The 22,844-nt window shown below is 36.2% G+C and overlaps 1 protein-coding gene across 1 annotated transcript in view; it reads right to left on the minus strand.

The window, feature by feature from the left end:
- Positions 1–22,844, minus strand: part of MDGA2 (MAM domain containing glycosylphosphatidylinositol anchor 2) — an 826,502-nt gene that overhangs the window by 291,554 nt on the left and 512,104 nt on the right. The window contains exon 5 of the mRNA XM_047767260.1: positions 14,411–14,543. Within this exon, the coding sequence (XP_047623216.1) occupies positions 14,411–14,543 (133 nt within the window). The remainder of the gene's footprint in view (positions 1–14,410; positions 14,544–22,844) is intronic.

A 22,844-nucleotide genomic window follows, 5' to 3' on the forward strand; every position in this document is an offset into this window, starting at 1 on the left:
CCCCCACCCTTTCTTCTGTTGCAACATGAGTATCTAGACAAAGTTCTCAATGCTACTCAGCAGGATCTCCTTGTAAATCTATTCTAAGTTATGTCTGATAAGCCCAAGCTCCCGATCCCTCCCACTCCCTCCCTCTCCCATCAGGCAGCCACAAGTCTTTTCTCCAAGTCCATGATTTTCTTTTCTGTGGAAAAGTTCATTTGTGCTGGATATTAGATTCCAGTTATAAGTGATATCATATGGTATTTGTCTTTGTCTTTCTGGCTCATTTCACTCAGTATGAGAGTCTCTAGTTCCAACCATGTTGCTGCAAATGGCATTATGTCATTATTTTTTATGGCTGAGTAGTATTCCATTGTGTATATATACCACCTCTTCCGAATCCAATCCTCTGTGGATGGACATTTGGGTTGTTTCCATGTCCTGGCTATTGTGAATAGTGCTGCAATGAACATGCGGATGCATGTGTCTCTTCTAAGTAGAGATTTGTCCGGATATATGCCCAAGAGTGGGATTGCGCGGTCATATGGAAGTTCTATGTATAGATTTCTAAGGTATCTCCAAACTGTTCTCCATAGTGGCTGTACCAGTTTACATTCCCACCAACAGTGCAGGAGGGTTCCCTTTTCTCCACAGCCCCTCTAGCGCTTGTTATTTGTGGATTTATTAATGATGGCCATTCTGACTGGTGTGAGGTGGTATCTCATGGTTGTTTTGATTTGCATTTCTCTTATAATCAGGGATGTTGAGCATTTTTTCATGTGTTTGTTGGCCATCTGTATATCTTCTTTGGAGAACAGTCTATTCAGGACTTTTGCCCATTTTTCCATTGATTGATTGGTTTTTTTGCTGTTGGGTTGTATAAGTTGTTTATATATTCTAGAGATTATGCCCTTGTCGGTTGCATCATTTGAAACTGTGTTCTCCCATTCTGTAAGTTGTCTTTTTGTTTTCTTTTTGGCTTCCTTTGCTGTGCAAAAGCTTTTCAGTTTGATGAGGTCCCATGGGTTTATTTTTGCTCTAATTTCTATTGCTTTGGGAGACTGACCTGAGAAAATATTCATGATGTTGATGTCAGAGAGTGTTTTGCCTATGTTCTCTTCCTGGAGTTTGATGGTGTCCTGTCGTATATTTAAGTCTTTCAGCCATTTTGAGTTTATTTTTGTGCATGGTGTGAGGGTGTGTTCTAGTTTCATTGTTTGCATGCAGCTGTCCAGGTTTCCCAGCAATGCTTGCTGAATTGACTTTCTTTTTCCCATTTGATGTTCTTGCCTCCCTTGTCAAAGATTAATTGCCCATAGGTGTCAGGGTTTATTTCCGGATTCTCTCTTCTGTTCCATTAGTCTAACTGTCTGTTTTGATACCAGTACCACGCTGTTTGATGACAGTGGCTCTGTACTATTTATTTTTTTTTATTTTATTTTCCCACTGTACAGCAAGGGGGTCAGGTTATCCTTACATGTATACATTACAACTACATTTTCCCCCACCCTTTCTTCTGTTGCAACATGAGTATCTAGACAAAGTTCTCAATGCTATTCAGCAGGTTCTCCTTGTAAATCTATTCTAAGTTGTGTCTGATAAGCCCAAGCTCCCGATCCCTCCCACTCCCTCCCCCTCCCCCACCCATCAGGCAGCCACAAGTCTCTTCTCCAAGTCCATGATTTTCTTTTCTGAGGAGATGTTCATTTGTGCTGGATATTAGATTCCAGTTATAAGTGATATCATATGGTATTTGTCTTTGTCTTTCTGGCTCATTTCACTCAGTATGAGAGTCTCTAGTTCCATCCATGTTGCTGCAAATGGCATTATGTCATTATTTTTTATGGCTGAGTAGTATTCCATTATATATACCACATCTTCCGAATCCAATCCTCTGTGGATGGACATTTGGGTTGTTTCCATGTCCTGGCTATTGTGAATAGTGCTGCAATGAACATGCGGGTGAACGTGTCTCTTTTAAGTAGAATTTTGTCTGGATAGATGCCCAAGAGTGTGTACTATTTCTTGAGTTCAGGGAGCGTTATGCCTCCTGCTTGGTTTTTGTTTCTCAGGATTGCTTTGGTGATTCTGGGTCTTTTGTGGTTCCATATAAATTTTTGGTTTGTTCTAGTTCTGCGAAAAATGTCATGGGTAATTTGATAGGGATTGCATTGAATCTGTAGATTGCTTTAGGTAGTATGGCCATTTTTACAGTATTAATTTTTCCAACCCAGGAGCATGGAATAGCTTTTCATTTCTTTACATCTTCTTTAATTTCCTTGATTAATGTTTTATAGTTCTTGGCATATAAGTCCTTTACCTCCTTGGTCAGGTGTATTCCCAGGTATTTGGTTTTGTGAGGTGGAATTTTAAAAGGTATCATATTTTTGTATTCCTTTTCTAATATTTCATTGCTGGTATACAGAAATGTGACTGACTTCTGAATGTTAATCTTATAGCCTGCTACTTTGCTGAATTTATTAATCAGTTCAAGGAGTTTTGGGATTGAGTCCTTAGGGTTTTCTACATACAGTGTCATTTCGTCTGCATAAAGTGACAGTTTTATCTCTTCTCTTCCTATATGGATATCTTTTATTTCTTTTGTTTGTCTAATTGCTGTGGCTAGGACTTCCAAAACTATGTTGAAGAGCAGTGGTGAGAGTGGGCATCCCTGTCTTGTTCCAGATTTGAGTGAGAAGGCTTTCAGTTTTTCCCCATTGAGGATTATATTTGCTGTGGGTTTATCATAAATGGCTTTGATTATATTCAAGAATGTTTCCTCTATACCCACTTTGGCAAGGGTCTTGATCATGAATGGATGTTGGACTTTGTCAAATGCTTTTTCTGCATCTATTGAGATGATCATATGATTTTTTACTTTTCTTTTGTTAATGTGGTGTATGGTGTTGATTGATTTGCGAATGTTGAACCGTCCTTGTGAACCTGGGATGAACCCTACCTGGTCATGGTGTATAAATTTTTTTGATATGTTGTTGGATTCGGTTGGCTAAGATTTTGTTGAGAATTTTTGCATCTATATTCATCAAAGATATTGGCCGATAGTTTTCTTTTTTGGTGGTATCTCTGTCTGGTTTTGGAATGAGGGTGATGGGGGCATCATAAAATGTCTTTGGGAGTATTCCTTCTTCTTCAACCTTTTGAAAGAGTTTAAGGAGGATGGGCACCAGTTCCTCTTTATATGTTTGATAAATTCGCCTGCGAAGCCATCCGGTCCTGGACTTTTATTTGTAGGGAGTGTTTTTACGACATCTTCAATTTCATTTCTAGTGATCAGTCTGTTCAGTTGGTCTGTTTCTACTTGATTCAGTTTTGGCAGGCTGTAAGATTCTAGAAAATTGTCCATTTCTTCCAGATTGTCAAATTTGTTGGCATATAGTTGTTCATAGTATTCTCTTATGGTATTTTGTATTTCTGCTGTATCCGTTGTGATTTATCCTTTTTCATTTATCATTTTGGTTATTTGGGTTCTTTCCTCTTTTTAGTGAGTCTGGCCAGAGGTTTGTCAATTTTGTTTACCTTTTCAAAGAACCAGCTCTTGGTTTTATTAATTTTCTCTATTGTTTTTTGAATCTCTATTTTATTGATTTCTTCTTTAATCTTTATAATTTCCTTCCTTCTGCTGACTTGAGGTCTTTTTTGTTCTTCTTTTTCTAGTTCGTTTAGGTGGAGGGTTAAGTTGTCAATTTGGAATCTTTCTTCTTTTTTGAGGAAGGCCTGTATTGCTATAAATTTCCCTCTGAGCACTGCTTTCGCAGCATCCCATAGGTTTTGAGAGGTTGTGTCTTCATTATCATTTGTTTCAAGGTATTTTTTAATTTCCTTCTTGATTTCCTCATTGGCCCATTGGTTTTTTAGTAGCATGTTGTTTAGTCTCCATGTAGTAGGTTTTTTCTTATTTCTTTTCCCAGGGTTGATTTCTAATTTCATGGCATTGTGGTCAGAGAAGATACTTGAGATAATTTCTATGCTCCTAAATTTGTTGAGGTTAGCTTTGTGTCACAGTATGTGGTCGATTCTTGAGAATGTTCCATGGGCACTTGAGAAGAATGTGTATTCTGCTTTTTTTGGATGTAGTGTCCTGAAGATATCAATGAAGTCTAACTTTTCTATTGTTTCCTTTAGGATTTCGGTTGCTTTATTGGTTTTCTGTCTAGAGGATCTGTCCATTGGTGTGAGGGGGGGGGTATTAAAGTCTCCCACTATGATTGTATTCCCATCAATTTCTCCCTTTATGTCTGTAATATTTGTTGTATGTATCTGGGTGCTCCTATATTTGGGGCATATATGTTGACGATAGGAACATCCTCTCCTTGGATGGATCCCTTAATCATTAAGTAGTGTCCTTCTTTGTCTTTCTTTATGTCTTTTGTTTTAAAGTCTATTTTGTCTGATATGAGCATTGCGACTCCTGCTTTTCTGTCATGTCTATTGGCATGAAATATTTTTCCCCACCCCTTCACTTTCAATCTATATGTATCCTTTGTCCTGAGGTGAGTTTCTTGTTGGCAGCATATTGAACGTTTTTGCCTTTTTATCCACTCAGCCAATCTGTGTCTTTTGATTGGGGCATTCAGTCCATTGACATTTAAGGTGATAATTGATAGATGACTATTTATTGCCATTTTCAACCTCATGTTCCAGTTGATTCTATGGTTCTCCATTCTTCCTTTCTTTTTTTGGTTGGATAGTTTCTGGTTATTATCTGCTTGAGTGTTTTTTTTTTTTTCATTTTTTGCAAATGCAATATTTGGTTTTGGCTTGTGGTTGCCTTGTTTTTTAAGTATGCTAACCCCTTCCCATAACTGTGTGTTTTAGCCTGATGGTCCTGTAAGTTCAAACACTTCATTACTATATTAAAATTAAGAAGAGAAACAAACAAACATAAAAAGGGTCTATTTATTTTCTAACATCCCTTGCCCACATATTATGATTTTGATGACTCTTTTTTTTCTTTTTAATTTTATTTTGTTTGAAACATGTTCATGATTAAATCTGTATGCTGGCTTAATTGAATGACTGCTCTCTGATTGTGGTTTCCTCAGTCCTAGTTCTTCCTCTTTTTTTTTTTTTTCTTTTTCCTCCCTTTCTTTCATTCCATTCTTTTTGGTTTAGAGAAGTCCTTTCAGTATTTCTTTTAGCCTGGGGTTTGTATTGCTGTATTCTTTAAGTTTTTGTTTGTTGGAAAAAATTTTTATTTCCCCTTCTATTTTAAATGATATTCTTGCTGGATAGAGTATTCTAGGTTGCATATTTTTTCCTTTTAGCACTTTAAATATCTCTTGCCATTCCCTCCTGGCCTGTAGTGTTTCTGTAGAGAAATCAGCTGATAATCGTATGGGGGTTCCCTTGTAGGTAACATTCTGGTTTTCTCTTCTGCCTTTAGGATCCTCTCTTTATCACTCACTTTTGCCATTTTTATTATAATGTGTCTTGGTGTGGGTCTGTTTGGGTTCAACTTGTTTGGGGCTCTCTGTGCTTCCTGTATCTTGAACTAGTATCCTTTAGATTTGGGAAGTTTCCAGCGATAATTTCTTCAAATATATTTTCCATCCCCTTATCTTTTTCTACTCCTTCTGGAATTCCTATTATGCATAGATTGGACTGCTTTATATTATCCCATAGGTCTCTTATATTGCTTTCCTGTTTTTTCATTTGGTTTTCTGTCTGCTGACAGGATTGGGTGATTTCCATTATTCTACCTTCCACATCACTTATTTGTTCTTCTGCATTATTCATTCTGGTTTTTACTGCCCTTAGTTCTGTTTGCATCTCTGCAAATGAATGTTCTAGTTTTTCTTGGCTCCTCCTTATATTTTCTAGTTCCTTTCTGAGGGTATCTGCATTACTGTTCATATCTTCTCTTAATTCCTTCAGTATTTTCACTAGTTCTCTTTTGAACTCCAGGTCTGTCAGACTGCCGAGATCTGTTTCATTGTTGACTGTTTTAGGTGAGTTCTCCTGTTGGTTTGACTGGGGGTGGTTTCTCAGCTTCTTCATCTTGCTTGTTGTTTTCTTTTTCCTGAGGGAGTTGTACTCTCCGTGACTGGGCAGTGTTTGCCTTGTCACTGCCATGGAATGTTTTCTGAGGGCTGGCGTTGTTGGTCAATCTTTTTTGAGGCAGTGTGGCTTTTCTGGAGTGTTGATGGGGCTAACAGGGTCTCTTTGAAGCAAAGGAGGACTTCCTGAGGGCAGACAGGACTGGGAGGTCCACACCATGATGGTAGCAGATTTCACTCGGTCAGGCAGAGCTTGCTCTGGTGTTTTTGGGCTGTGGGGTTCGTGCAGGGGGTTGGTGGTGCTGGGCAGCTATTCCTCAGGAGTGCAGTACCCCCCAAGGGCTGTAGCAGCTATCTGGGTCAGTGAGAACCCAAGAGGCTCTTCCCCAGGGCAGCCTGACTCAGAAGAACTGTCTGAGAATGTAGGCAGATATTTTCACAGTCTGGCCAAGCTTGTTGTAGCTTTTCTGGGCTGCAGGGGGTCCTGCAGAGAGCTGGCCGTCCTGTGCAGCTGTTCCACAAGAGTGCAGCACCCCCGAGGGCTGGAATAGCTAGCTGGGCCGCTGCGAACCCAAGAGGCTCTTCCCCAGGGCAGGCCAAATGGGAAAGACTGTCTGAGAATTAGGCAGATCTTTTCATGGCCTGGCAAAGCTTGTTCTAGCTTTTCTGGGCTGCAGGCCTTTTCTCAGGGGCTGGTGGTGTTTGGTGCTGCTCTGCGGGGGTGTAGCCCCTCCAAAGGGCAAGCAGGCCAGGGCAGGGACAGCCCCTGCCGTGGTAGGCTTCCCGCAGCCCCTGGGGATGGCAGGCAGCCCCAGGTCTGGCGAGTGCGTAGGGGTGGTGGGTGTGGGGGGAGGGGATGCATTGGGAAGTACAGCTTTCAGCTAGCTAGCGGGCCTGTAAGCTTGCTGTGGTGTAGGGAGTATTCTATGGGGGCCACCCCTTCTTCTCTCCCCTCCCCAGCATGGGCACAGACCAGTCTCTTCTCCCAGGGTCTACTTCCCTGCCCTTAGAGTATTGCTCCCTCCCCTGCAACACTTTGCTTTCTAGTCTCCCAGGCAGTCTCTGCCCAGTCAAACTTGACAGACTGATTTCTGGACCTCCCAAGCAGTCTCTGCTCCACCACGCCCACATCCCTCCAGCCCTTTCCTGGAGACTAACCTCCAGAGCCAAGGTCTCGGTGCCCAGCCCCCACCCAGGCGTCTCAATTTTTGGTGAGTGTGCCTGTAGTTCAGATGATCCATTCAGTTCTCGATCTGTTTTTCAGAACTCCAGCTTACTGCTACACTCTTCTCTGCATCTGGAGATTCCTCCGGTTTGGTTGATCTTTCCCTCGAGTAGGTGATTTTCCAGGGTGCAGGATCCCTTTCTCCTCCACAGTTCCCTTTCAGGAGCGACCGTCCAGCTTGGATTCACCTTCTCTCACTCTCCTCTTTTCTCTAGTTTTACCTAGTAATGTCACGAACTTCTTGCCATTATTGGAGTTTAGGTTCTTCTGCCAGTGATTAGTTGCTGTTCTGTGCGAGTCATTTATCCTGTAGATGTGTTTTTTTGTGTGTTTGTGGGAGAGGGCGAGTGTGTTTCCCTACTCTTCTGCCATCTTTCAACCACTCCACTTCTAGGTGTTTTTTAATTTCATTGTTGATTTCTTCAGTGATCCATTGGTTATTTAGTAGCATGTTGTTGAGTCTCCATGTGTTTGTGGTTTTTGCCTTTTTTTCTTGTTGTTGATTTTTCAGACATATAATATTGTGATTGGAAAAGATGCTTGACATAATTTCAATTTTCTTAAAGTTACTGAGGTTGGATTTGTAGCCCAGGATGTGATCAATCTTAGAGAATGTTCCATGTGCACTTGAGAAGAATGTGTACACTGTTGCTTTTGGATGAAATGTCCTATAAATATCTATTAAGTCCATCTGGTACAAACTGACGAAAATTAAAGACAAAGAATGAAGACAGTACCTTCATTCAGGCACTGTATTTCCTTATTGATTTTCTGTCTGGATGATCTGCCCATTGCTGTAAGTGGGGTGTTAAAGTCCCGCACTATGATTGTGTTATTGTTGATTTGTCCTTTTAAAGTTGTTAGCAGTTGCCTTTTATATTGTGGTGAACCTATGTTGGGGGTGTAGATATATACATATCTTCTTCTTGGATTGATCCTTTGATCATTAGGTAGTGACCTTCCTTGTCCCTTAAAATATTCTTCATTTAAAAGTCTATTTCTTCTGATATGAGTATTGCTATTCCACCTTTCTTTTGATTCCTGTTTGCATGGAAAATTTTTTTCCATCCTCTAACTTTCAATTTGTATTTGTCCCTAAAAATGAAGCAGGTCTCAAAGACAGCATATATATATAGATCTTGTTTTTGTATCCATTCAGCCAGTCTATGTTTTTTGGTTGGCACATTTATTCCATTATCATTTAATGATATGTATGTTCTTATTGCCATTTTATTAATTGCTTTGGATTTGCTTTTGTTGCTCTTTTTTCTTCCCTTCTTCTCTTGTTCTCTCCTCTTCTGGTTTGATGACTATCTTTAGTGTTGTATTTGAGTTGATTTTTCTTATTTGTTTGTGTATCAATTGTAGATTTGTGGTTTGCAGTTATTCTGAAGTTTTGACATGAGTCTATATATATACACGAAATTGTTTTCAGTTGTTGTTCTCTTAATTGCAAGTTCATCTCCAGTATCCTGCATTTGTACTCTCCTCTTCTCACGATTTCTGATTTTGGTGGCATAATTGTGCATGGATGGTTTTGTATCTTTACTGTACATATACCTTTACTGGAGAGCCTTGTCATTTGTGGCATTTATGTTTCCTGTTGCTATCTTTTCTTTTCTGCCTGGAGAAGTTCCTTTAGTATTTGTTGTAAAGCTGGTTTAGTGTTGCTGAATTCTCTCAGCTTTTGCTTATCTGTGAAGGTTTTAATTTCTCCTTCAAATGCCTTGCTTGGTAGAGTAATCTTGGTTGGAGGTTTTTTCCTTTCATCACATTAAGTATATCATGCCACTCCCTTCTGGCCTGCAGAGTTTCTGCTGAAAAATCTGCCAATAACTTTATTGGGGTTCCCTTGTATGTTACTTGTTTCTTTTCTCTAGCTGCTTTCAAGATTTTCTCTTTGTCTTTAATTTTGGTCAGTTTGATTAATATGTGTCTCGGTGTATTCCTCCTTGGGTTAATTTTATATGGTACTCATTGCTCTTCCTGGATTTGAGTGAGTGGTTCCTTTCCCATGTTAGGGGAGTTTTCAGCTATTACCTTTTTGAGTATTTTTTCTATCCCCTTCTCTCTCTCTCTTCTCCTTCTGACACCCCTATAATATGGATGTTGGTGTGTTTAACCTTGTTTAAGAGTTCTCTGAGACTCTCTTCATTTGTTTTCAATTTTTTTTCTCTTTTCTGTTCCACATCCATAATTTCCACTAGTCTATACTCCACATCACTTATACATTCTTCTGCCTCCTGTATTCTGCTGTTGGCTACTTCTAATGAATATTTATTTTGGTTATTGTATTTTGCATCTCTTCTTGTTTAATTTTTATATCTGTTTGCTCAGTGTTTCCTGTAAATTATCCATCTTTGCCTCTAGTTTATTTCCAATGTCTTACATCATCTTCAGCATCAACAGTCTAAAGTCTTTTTTCTGGAGGCTGAGGATCTCCCGATCACTTAGCTCTTTCTCTGGGGTTTTTTCTTTGTCCCTCATCTGAGTTATAGTTCTCTGTTTTTCATTTTTATACATTTTTGGTGTGGTAACCGTTTTACAGATAATAGAGTTGTAGTCTCTCTTACTTATGGTGTCTGCCCCCCTTGTGGCTGAAGTTGGTACGGGGGCTTGCTGTAGGCTTCCTGATGGGAGGGGCTGATTCCTGCCCACTGGTAGGTGGAGCTGATTCCTATCCCTCTGGTGGGTGGGGCTTTGTCTCTGGGTGAAATTAGTGGTGGCTGTATGCCTGGGGGGACGTTAGGCAGTCTGGTTACTGATCGGTGGGGTTGTGATCCCTCTGGGATTTTTTTTTTTTTTTGGCCTGAGGCTTCTCAGTACTGATGGGTATAGCCAGATTTTCCCAAAATGGCCACCTCCAGAGAAAGGCACACTGATGAATATTCCCATGAGCTTTGCTTCCAATGTCCTATTCCCAGAACAAGCCACATTCACCCCTGTTTTCCCAAGACATCTTCCAAGAACTGCAGTCAGGTTTGACCCATATTCCATTGGAGACTTTGCTTTGCTCTTGGACCCATTGTATGTGAAAGTCTGTGTGGGCCTTTTAAGAATGGGGACTCCATTTTTCCCAGTCCTGTGGAGCTCCTGCTCACAAGCCCCACTGGCCTTCAATGCCAGATGCTCTGGCAACCCTTTCTCCTAGTGCCAGGTCTCCACAAGTGGGAGTTTGATGTGGAGCTCAGAACTCTCACTCCTGTAGGTGAGTCTCTGTGAAACAGTTACTTTCCATTCTGTGGGTGGTTGTAAATTTTGTTGTTTTTAGCAGAGAAGTTGAGTTCCACTCCATCTATTCCACCATTTAATCCCATCTCCCCTAGACACTGTTTTTTAAAATAGTTTTGGGAAATTGATTTTTTTATTAACAAAAGTTCCTACTCACAAAATGGAATGGGCTCACAGCTAACAGTCTGATAAAAAAGACTTTTGATTTTCAAAGACATTATTTACTATTATTTAAAATGTATGCCATTTCCAGGTCATTTTATAATGTGTCTAATTCAGCAGGTATAAAAGACCCAGGAAACTATCCTCATGACTCAACTGTTCTGCTTAATAACAACTTTTAGAAATTCTTATCCATAGCACACATGGTTGCCTCTTCATATGCTGTGTCATTTGGGCATTGTGCAAATCAAGTCCATAGACTGATCGAAATTAAAAAGTTTACCTAACTATAGAGATGTTAAAATGAGAGTTTATCTGTACCAAAAAAAATTAGACAATTTTTTGATCTCCAATGTAAGCATTCCCAAACTTATACTTTCCTAAATATATTAATAGAGATTAATCAATCATAATTTTAAAAGAAAACATTCTCAATATAAGTTACAGATTTGCCTTGTTATTCTGCAAAACAAGAGTGAAAAACATGGGTACTTTAGGTCCATCATTTAGAGATTCACAAGAGTGATAAAGAGCATCTGACCCTTAAGTTATGTCATCTTCTTTTGATGTTGGAAAAGCAATGAACTTATTTGTCAGTTACAGACTTTTTGCATAGAGATGATGAAAGTTTAATTTATTCCTGGTGTTGAGAGCTACCTAAATGATTTCACCTATTTGAAATGCACAAACTCTTCCAACTTTGAGCACAACCAGATGGTAAAAGTGCTGAGGCAAACCTGGTTTGAATATGTAAAGTGTCAGGCACATAACATGCTTGATTATAGTTATCGAAGAGTCAAACAAGATACTAGCTTATATTTTCAAACACAATTATTTACCATCACTCCAAAGCTCATTTCATAATGACTGTCAATCTTAAGTTTTGTGAGACAGCTTATAAAAGAGTCAAATAGATTATTTGGTTTGCTCAGTCTAGATATACAATATTTTTGCTTGAAAAATGATGAACCAGAAAGTTGAATGTGATCCTGTGATCTCTGCAGGATCTCTGTTCTGAGCTGACAATTGTTAAAAATTATCTCAGAAATAAAGTCACTCAGCTGCTTTAAAATTTAAGACTTCAGGTGCTGGGAAGTCTGGTCATCTCTAAAGACAATCTTTTCCTTTCTGTTTTAAGATTAGTCATTATTTACTTTTAATAAAACACTATTGCTGAAATTTACGTTCACTTTTTCCAGATCCACAAAAATTTTGAATAGCTAGTCAGTCTCTTATTTTAAAATAACCCTTCAAACATTGGAATCAATCTTGTCCCCACTTCTTATTAGCTGTGGTGCAATGGAAAATAATAAAATCATACATTTCTTAATTCATTTCTACAATATAATTTCATCGTACCTCTAATCTTTAAAGATTTTTTTATGTTAATTTTGTTCATTTTCAAAACAACCCAATAAGGATACTTTAATTGCTACAGGCCAATTTGTTATGTGTCAGATAACCCTCCCTCCAAAAAAAAAAATCCACCTGCTTACATCCCAGTAATTATAAAGATAAACTCTAATAATAAACATGAAATACTGTTTAAAAGAATAAAGCACTTCTCAAGTGTAAGGCTGTAACATAAGTAACAGTACATCTACTATTACTTGGTTCCTCCTTCCACTGGATGGAAAGAACTGTCATACATAGTGAGGTATGAGGAAATCAGTCTGGTTTATACATGATTTGGCTTGAACTGGAACAGCCTGTCTTATGGCCTGTCAACATGCATTGTACATCTGCTTTAACCATTAAAGAGAAGAATGCATTTGAAAATCAAAATGGAATAACTGTGATTTAGACATTCAGGATGGAGCTGGGTGACAGTTTGTGGATGTGGTTTTAGACATGCCCCTGCATCACTGAGAACTTGAATTTTCTGACTCTATCAGACTCAAGGACACACCAGTTGTTATCAAAACGACATATGCAAGCAGCAGCCAGTTGCAACCTTATGGTCTCAGGGTCTCCCCTTGTAACTATGCAACCATTTCAGACCCCAGGCAATCCTTGCTTAACAAGCACCTTACTTCTTGTCAGCTCCAATTCTAACTCTTGACAAACCACTTATGTAATTTTAAGTTTTTGACTATATAATCCTCCTCCTATTTTGCATTCTGGCAGAACACAATTCAAAAGTGCTTCTGGAATCTGTCTCTTGGGCTATAGTCCTCAGGTTGTCTCAGATAAAACTTTTTCTATTATTGATTTTTTACCTATTATTAGTGTTGACAAACTGCAATGCCTTTACCCAGTCCATAGGTCCTACTTACATTTAATTTTTAATTTTGCTGTTCAGGTCATGTGTATTTTAAAAATACATTAAAGAAACTAAGAAAAACAAAATCAGTTATAAGAATTCATGTAACAGTTCATGTCAAAAAGAAAACATAATCACACCCCATTATTATATTAACCTGTTTTTTATTTCTCAATATCCTAATACTTTCAAGTGAAATGAGACCACTTTTACAAGTCTTAGGTCTGCTAAGATTTTATATGTCTACTTTTTTCTGAAATATGGTTTTCATCAAGTCCTTCTCATCCTTCTTGATGTTTCTTTCTGTCTGTCTCATCCTTCTTTTACTTTCCTATGATAACATTTATCTGGTGCTTAATAGAGCATTTCTCTAGCTTAAGACAACTTACATCTTGACAAACAGCCTTATGCCTATCACTGCTGACCCATAATAGGAACACAATGAGTTTCTGATGAATAAATGAATGAATACAAAAAAGAATGACCTTTCAAAGTTTAAACACAAATGAACATATGTTTATGAATCAAGGTCTGAACAAATGATTTTTTTTCATCTTTTCATAAAGTGTTAGGTTTAATCTTTCCACCAAATGTGCTGGATGGAGTTGCTGACCACTAGCTCACTGTCAGAGGAATGGATAAAGTGTATTCTACATGCTTCATATACATCAACTCATTAATTCCTTCCTATAACTTTATCAGGTTAGGAGGAAACAGAGGAAAAGAAGAGTGAAGTGACTTAGCTAGATCCAAGAACTAATAGGTGCCAGAACCATGAACTAAACTGAGAAACAACAAAGCCCACACATTTCAGATTTTTGTTAATGGGAAAAGTACTTTTAAAACTCTATATTTTAACAATAATGATTTAAAACTAAAAATTCATATTAATTACCACTGAGAGTTTCTTAAAATCTGTTCAAATTCTAATTTATTAAGGTGATTCTTTATAGACAATCTTATAAAACATAGTTCACATGCATTTAGATATTTCTTTTTAATGTGTTTGCAATTATTCTGAGTCTATATTACTAAACATAGGCTAACTTAAGGTGCAATCTTGCTAATGTTTTGACATTTTTCTACAAAAATACTTTCCTAACACCTATCTGAAATTACCAATTAGCTTTCTTGATGTGAAAGAGAGTAAGAGAAAGATTCTTTTACTTAGTTTTGGAATGACAAATTACTTTTAGCAATTTAGATCATAAATTTCCATGTGAAAAGTCTAATATTCTTTAGAAATGTCTTCAAACAAAATATAGGCTGGCTTGTGACATTTATAAATACATGCTTTAAGAAATTATAGTTTTGTTTGCTATAAAAACATATATGGGAGCATACTGCAATTAAGATTTACATTGTCAACATATTAAAAGTTTTTCAGATGTCACAGAATTTTCGGGAGAGAAATGATGACTTGTTCCTACATAGACTATAGAAATCATTTTGTCTATAAAAATGTTAAAGAGACTTTGTAAACATTCTTTGTGGATAAGAGACATAAAACATTCAGAGGTAGTTCCATACCTGTTTTATTGGAAAGTCTAAATGACACCATCTTATCAGGAATATTACATACATTCCTCACCGAAGCAATGCAGCTATAATTAGCATAGTCCTGAGGTCGAAGGTTCTTTAGTTTTAAGATCTTTGTTTCACCCTGAAAATGTAGAAAAAGTCATTAAAAAAAGTCAATCGTAATCAAAATGAATAAGTGTATGAATCATGGCACTATTGTTAAAAATTACATTATCTGAATATGGCATATCATCATTTTTTAAGGAAATACTCTAAATTAAAAAGAAAAAACCTACTGCATTTAAAAATTATATCTAATGTGCTTGGAGATAAAAAAATAACAGACTACAATGAAAATTCATAACATTTTCTTTGCAAACTAGCTTCCTAAGCGTGGAGGGGAGGTCTTTTTCTGATAGTAGTTTTGCAAATTATTATGCAAAGATCAGAATAGTGTATTTAATAATGGAGTTTATTCAACAAACTGTAATCTATGCAGCCTTCAACATGAAATGTTATGAAAGAAATGGATTTGGAAGAGCCAATAAATGAAGTAATGTTGGTAGAACAAAGTTAATGAAGTCAATCTAATGATAGATAATTAAATTTATATACATAAATATTCAGTGTACATGGAGCAAATGACAGATGACAGATCTAAAACTGTATTAAAAAGTATTCAAGAGTGTTTCTATATTATTATTGTTCTTGTTATTTTACATTCAGTAATTCAAGATTTAGGTTCCCCAGGTAAATCTGCAAAATTGCAGATAGACTCAAATTAGGCAAGTGGCCAGAAATATATTACAAACTCTTGATGAGCCAAAAAAAAATCTTGAAAAAACACTGAAATTGTTCAAAATATAAAAAGAACAAACAACAGTAAAAAGAGAAAAAAACCTCCTGTCCAATTCAAATTAGGTCTTCTGGGATTTCTTTACCATCTAAAGTTATTAATTCATCTCTCAAAATAGTTCCTCTCACAAGTAACTTAATTATGGAGATGGTAAAAAAGTCTTCTAATGACATCATATTTGGTACAGTAATTTTCAAAATGTTAATTTTTTCCAGATAACATCTGTGCAGAACCATGAGTTTGCTTTATTTTACTTAAGTAACATCATTCCAATCCTAAAAATTGCAATACTTCCAAACAATATCCCGAAGAATCAGAATATTTAGTGACCTAATCCATAAAGACAATGTCTGTTTATTTGGAAAAACAACAACAATGAAAACCTTGTTCACACACCGACAGGCACACAGAGTTTTCCAAATGTCAAATGAATCTCTCCTTCAGAATGCATTTGCATTTGGCCATAATTCCTTTCATTCATTGTCAAAATTCACTTAAAACCGTCACACCTTGGAGTTCCCGTCGTGGCTAAGTGGTTAACGAATCCAACTAGGAACCATGAAGTTGCGGGTTCCGTCCCTGGCCTTGCTCAGTGGGTTAAGGATCCGGCGTTGCCGTGAGCTATGGTATAGGTTGCAGACTCGGCTTGGATCCTGTGTTGTTTTGGCTCTGGTGTAGGCCAGCAGCTACAGCTCTGATTAGACCCCTAGCCTGGGAACCTCCATGTGCCATGGGAGCAGCCCTAGAAAAGGCAAAAAAGACAAAAAAAAAAAAAAAGTCACACCTTTAGCATTTTCCTCAGTAGGATAAATAAGTCTTCTATCTATTAACTTTAGAAAAGACTATTTTTCTATATAAACAAATGCAAATAACACCCACAGAAATACACAGTCAGTGTGTGTGGTTCTAGAACTTATATTTAAAACATATCCTCAACGTATTAGAGTTCTCATTTAACCATATACAATGCATAGAAAAGTGTGCTAAATTAGAAAGCATAGTTGAAAGAATGTGTTTTGCTAGAACACAGATAATTTTTGAATGAGCTAACACATCTTGCACCTTCTACCTCTGTGACTATTATTGCTTACATTTTCTTTCACTTTTCTTTCTCAACACTTAATGGTTGGTATTCCCTGGAATTCTGTCTGTTTCACAGTTAATCACACTTCAGAAAATTCCCTTAAATGAGTTTATTCTTGCTGATGAATATATTCTACAAGCCCTATATTCCTGTTCCCCTCCTCAAGTGTTTATCTCTGTTCCAGAATTCTCCTTCAAGTTTTGGATGCAGATGCCAAACTTTTACCTCAATATGTCTATTTTTATGTCTCACAGACACCTAAAACTCAACATATTCTAAAGGAAACATCAATTCCATTCTCTAAATCTACTCTTTCTTCTTTAGAAACAGGAATCTTAGATTGTTCGATCTTTTAATTGTTACTTTTTATTCATATATTCAGTATCTCCATTTCAGATTCCTTTACTGACCTTTCAGCATGGACAATTTTGAACATTCTTTTATTTATTTTTAAACATGATGTTCTAAGCCCAACATTCAGCTGAGACATTCCTGATTGTGCTTAGCACAGTTTAATAATCCAAGCAAATATGAAGATCTAATCAAGAACTAGGACTTTTTAACATGGAAGTCTGATCATTCCATTTCTTTGTTTAAAGCACATGAGTGGCATGCTATTGTTCTTAAAAATAAACGTAACAGCTATTAGTTTAACTGTCAACCCTATAAGATACCCATTCTTCTTGCCCCCTCCAGTCTCTCATATTCTTGATCCCTTGTACACATTCAGCTTCCTTTAGCCACAGATCCTTCACACATTCCTGGCTCTTTATCTTACTACCCCTAATCAATTTTCATCTCATTCTTAAATCCCAACACTCCTCACTTCCACAGGTGAGCCCTTCCTTACTTTCTAGAAAAGATGGGATCCCTTTTTGTGAGATCCTGCCTATATCTTTTTAAACACAGTCTCTTTTTTCCATTTATTTTGGTAATGACTTTATTTTCTGCCATACTCCTCCTCTTGCCAGTAAGTACCTAAAAGGCATAAATGATGTATATGTTGTTCTCAGACATATGTTCTACTCACCTAGCACAGAACTTAACATAACAGAGACACTTTTTAAATGAAAACTTTTTCAATTAAAAGTAGAACTTCCAAAAAACAAAAGTCCAGGACCCAATGACTTCACAGGTGAATTCTATCAAAAATTAAGAGAAGAGTTAACACTTATTCTGAAATTCTTCCAAAAATTGCAGAAGAGAAACACTCCTAAGCTCTTTCTATGAAGCCACCATCACCCTGATACCAAGCCAGACAAAGATACCATAAAAAAGAAAATTATAGGCCAATATCACTGATGAACATAGACACAAAAATCCTCAACAAAATATTAGCAAACTTCATCCAAATATACATTAAAAAGATCATATACCATGATCAAGTGGGATTTATCCCAGGGATGCAAGGATTCTTCAATATCTGCAAATCAATCAAAGTGATATACCAAATCAACAAACTGAAAAATAAAAAACATATGATCACCTCAATAAATGCAGAAAAAATTTTTGGCAAAATTCAACACCCATTCCTGAATGAAAAAACAACAACAAAAATCCTCTCCAGAGGGTGGGTATAGAGGGGAACTATCTCAAAATAATAAAAGCTATATATGACAAAGATACAAGCAACATGATTCTCAATGGTGAAAAACTGAAAGCATTTCTGCTAAGATCAGGAACAAGACAAGAATGTCCACTTTTACCAATGTTATTCAACATAGTTTTGGAAGTCCTAGCCATGACGATCAGAGATGAAAAAGAAAATAAAAGGAATCCAAACTGAAAAAGAAGGAGTGAAACTATTACTGTTTGTAGATGACATGGTACTATACCTAGAAAATGCTAAAAACACTGCCATAAAACTGCTCAAGCTCGTCAATGAATTTGGTAAGCTGCAGTATACAAAATTAATATATAGAAATCAACTGCATTTCTCTGTACTAACAATGAAAGATCAGAAAGAGAAATTAGGGAAACAATCCTATTTACCATCAAATCAATAAGAATAAAATACCTAGGAATAAACCTGCCTAAAGAGACAAAAGGCCTATACTCTGAAAACTATTTGAAGCTGATGAAAGTAATCAAAGATGACACAAATAGATGGAAAGCTACACTATGCTCTTGGATTAGAAGACTCAATATTGTCAAAATGACTATACTACCTATGGCAATCTACAGATTCAGTGCAATCCCTATCAAATTATGAAGGGCATTCTTCATAGAACTAAAACAAAATATTTTAAAATTTGTATGGAAACACACAAGAGCCTGAATAGCCAAATAAATATTGAAAAGAAAAAAAAAAAGGAACTGGAAGCATCAGCCTCCCTGACTTCAGACTATACCACAAAGTGACAGTCATCAAAACAGTATGGAATTGACACAAAAAGAGATATATATATCAAAGGAACAGGATAAAAGTCCAGAAATAAATCCAAGTGCCTATGGGTTCAACTAATCTATGACAAGGGAGGCAAGAACATACAGTGGAGGAAAGACAGTCTCATCAATTAGTGGTGCTAGGAACACCTGACAGGTACATGTGAAAGAATGAAGTTAGAACATTCTCTAACACTATACAAAAAAAAAAAAGTAAGGCTAGATACTATAAAACTATTTGAGTAAAACACAGGCAGAAAGCTATTTGACATAAATGACAGCAACATCTTGTTTGATCTACCTCCTAGATTAATGACAATAAAGATAAAAATAAACCAATGGGACCTAGTTAAACACAAAAGTCTTTGCATAGCAAAGAAACCCTTAAAAAAATGAAATGACAATCCACAGAATGGGAGAAAATTTTGCAAATGATGCAACCAACAAAGGCTTAACCTCCAAAATATACAAACAATTCAACAACAACAAAACAACCCAATCAAAAAATGGGCAGAAGATCTCAACAGACATTTTGCCAATGAAGACATACAGATGGCCAGCAGGCACATGAAAAAATGCTCAACATCACTAATTATTAGAGAAATGCAAATCAAAACTTCAATGAGGTACCACCTCACACAAGTTAAAATGGCCATCATTAACAACTCAACAAACAACAAATGCTAGTGATGATATGGAGAAAAGGGAACCTTCCTTCACTTTTGGTGGGAATGAAAGTTGGTACAACACTGTGGAAAACAGTATGGAGGTACCTCAGAAAACTAAATACATAACTGCTATTAGACCCCACAATCCCACTCCTGGACATATGTCTGTATAAAACATTCATTCAAAAAGATACACGAACCCCTCCCTATGTTCACGGCAGCACTATTCACGACAGCCAAGACATGGAAACAGCCCCAATGTCCACTGACAGAAGAATGGATTAAGAAGCTGTGGTATATATATATATATATATATATATATACAATGGAATACTATTCAGTCATAAAAAAGCTCAAAATAATGCCATTTGCAGCAATATAGATGGAACCAAAGATTCCCATACTAAGTGAAGTAAGTCAGAAAGATAAAGACAAAAACCATATGATATCACTTAAACGTGGAGTCTAAAATATGGCACAGATGATCTATCTGTAAAACAGAAACAGATCATGGACATGGAGATTAGATTTGTGTTTTCCAGGTGGAGAGGAGAGAGAAGGGACAGATGGGGAGTTTGGGATTGGTATGCAAAGTATTACATTTAGAACTGATAAGTAATGGGGATCTACTAAACAGCACAGGGAACTGTGCCCAGTCTCTTGGGTTAGAACATGATGGAAGACAGTAGAAAAAAAAAAAAAAGAATGTGTGTTTCTGTGTATGTGGCTGGATCACTTTTCTGTACAGCAGAAATTGAAAGAGCATTGCAAATCAACTCTACTTTAATAAAAATAAATAAATTAACAGGAGGAAAAAAAAACAAAAAAAGTACTATAACTACTTGTCCTTCACTGCTTAGGGTTTTGCTTTATATATATTTATTTGTCAAGGATTTATTATCTGCTTGGCACCTGCTATGAACTCAATAGATGTTAATATATATAGTCAATATTATAAAAGTGATCTTGCAGTGATATCAGTTCTCAAATATATACAAAGGATGAACATTTTATTTAGATTCATATTTAATGACAGTCTCTTTATTTACATATAATTAATTATATTCTGCTACTACTTCTTGTTTCTGTTGCCAATGACAATTTTTTTAGTCCACATTTTCTGTATACTATTTTAACACTACTGAAACCATATCCACTAATGTCATTAATGGTGGTCTTCTGTTAAAATTCAATAAATATTTATTTTTTATGCTTCTATACTTCTATGTTTATTTCCAACACTTTAGATTACATTTGCTACTTGGACAGCTTTTGCATGTAGGTAAACAATTATAAATAATTTAGACACTTCTTTGTTGTATTCTATTCCATTTTCTATCTACTGTACACATTTCAGTCTATAATCTTCCACTAACACTATACTCCCAGTGCAATCTGATACATGGTCATGGTTTCAATTAACATCTATGTATAGATACTTGACAAATTTTTAAGAAAAAATAAGTCACAGTTGAAAAAAATCACCAAAAATATTGTAATTAATGAAATCCTTGTTTTCCGAATTTTTTCCTGTACTTTTACTTGCAAAGTTTGGTAGCCATTACACTCTTGCACTTGAGTTTTCCACCCCCATCTAGATCTCTTAAGATAATCCACAGCGATTTTCTAATTCATTTTGAACATTCTTTTCATTACTGTTTTTGTTTATGTTCTTCTATTCTTCCTGCATTACAGATCTCCTACCCCATAAAAACCCACTTCATAGTTTGCCAACAAACAAGTTAGACTTGTCCCTTCTGTTTCTAGACTAAATTTTTTTTTCTCTTGAATTTCCCCTGGACCTCTCCATGCATGTCCTCTCCCACCATCTCTATACCTTTGACCACAATCTTGAGTTCTTTGATAACTGCCTGGTAAAGATTTTAATCAGTAAGACATACAATGTCATATCAAACTCAGTGAGTTCACCATTCCATTCCACTTAACTCTAACTGTAGCACCTGATAGACATTTTCCCTTCTGATGTTGTGCTACTTTTTAATGATCACCAGCATCATTCTCCCCATAACTCATACTTACATCTCCTGTCATCATTCACTCTTTAGTTTCTCATTATCCTACATTCAATGGCATCAAGTGCTCTAGATTATTCTTTAGTATTTCCTTCACAAATGTCCTTTACTTTTCAAACTATAGGCATGATATTTGCTTTAGTGCCTCATCAACCACTGATTTAACAGATATGGTTTGAGTGCTTACTTGGGCTAAGATAATGTACTGCCTGCTATCAAGAATGGTCCCTCTCCTTTATTCTAATCACTGTGCATGATGCCACCATATCTCCCTTCATCGTGTCATTTTCATGCCAGGAAACCCTAAGCAGCTTTTGAAAGGTCATTTCAAAAACCTTTAGTGCATCATTTGAGACTCTATGCAGTCTAAGCAAAAATACTTTTTTCTTATTCCTCACACAAATTATTTTTTTATTATGTTCATTGAATATTTATTCCCATCAAATAAGTTTCAACACTATTTTGAGGTGCCTTTTTAGAATTTCAATATGTTGACTTATGTTTTTAACTGAATCATGAGGCCTCCAGGGTCAGAATCATCTTACAGCTCTCATATCATCTAATAGGAAGCATTTTACATTCATTGCTTAATTTTGTTGATTGACAGGATGTATTTAAAATTTGGTCTCTCCACTCATCATATTCTACAAGAAGTATTGTTATCATATTATATAATCATAATGACTTTTAAAAGTAAAAGTTACAAAAATATAAAATCTATAAAAATTAGACTTCATGTTTCCCACAGTGCACTCTGTCCTTTGCTTATGATGCTATATTTTTCTTATATTATTCTCATTATATTTTCCCCCTCTACCTTTTATGTAATACTTGCTATGTTAATAATCAATTGGAAACTGATTCTTTATCTGTAATTTTTCTACAATTAAATATTTTCACTTGCACTTATAGAATAGATATGTGGTCAACTCTCTTGCTCATTCCTATTCTTTGCAAAATAAAAATAAAAATTACACCAGAGAAAGTCAATTATTTTCAATTATTTGAAATATTATGCCACATTTACTATCAAAGTTTAAGAGGCAGCTAGTTTCTTGATTTAAAATTAACTACAATGTGTGAAGGAAGTTCTTGAAATTTTCTTGATATTCATGCTAAGAGGAACATGATCTCTGTGTAAAAACACATCAGGCTGTACACTTATGTTTCATGTACTTTTCCATATGTGTTTAACATTTCAATGAAAAAAATGTTTATACAAAATTAATAACCGCCTTATTTCAATTTGCATTGGTTTCCTGCAATTTACATTATATATTATGTCAATACTGCCTTTTCTTTTATATAAAAACACATTAAATCCATCCTTATCATTTTGTGCAGTGTGTTTGCATGTTATCAACTCAGCCAAGATTGCTGACTTGAAAAGAACAGAGACAACTAGTTGTCCTGCACA

The sequence above is a fragment of the Phacochoerus africanus genome, chromosome 2, assembly GCF_016906955.1.
Source record: "Phacochoerus africanus isolate WHEZ1 chromosome 2, ROS_Pafr_v1, whole genome shotgun sequence".
NCBI lineage: Eukaryota > Metazoa > Chordata > Mammalia > Artiodactyla > Suidae > Phacochoerus > Phacochoerus africanus.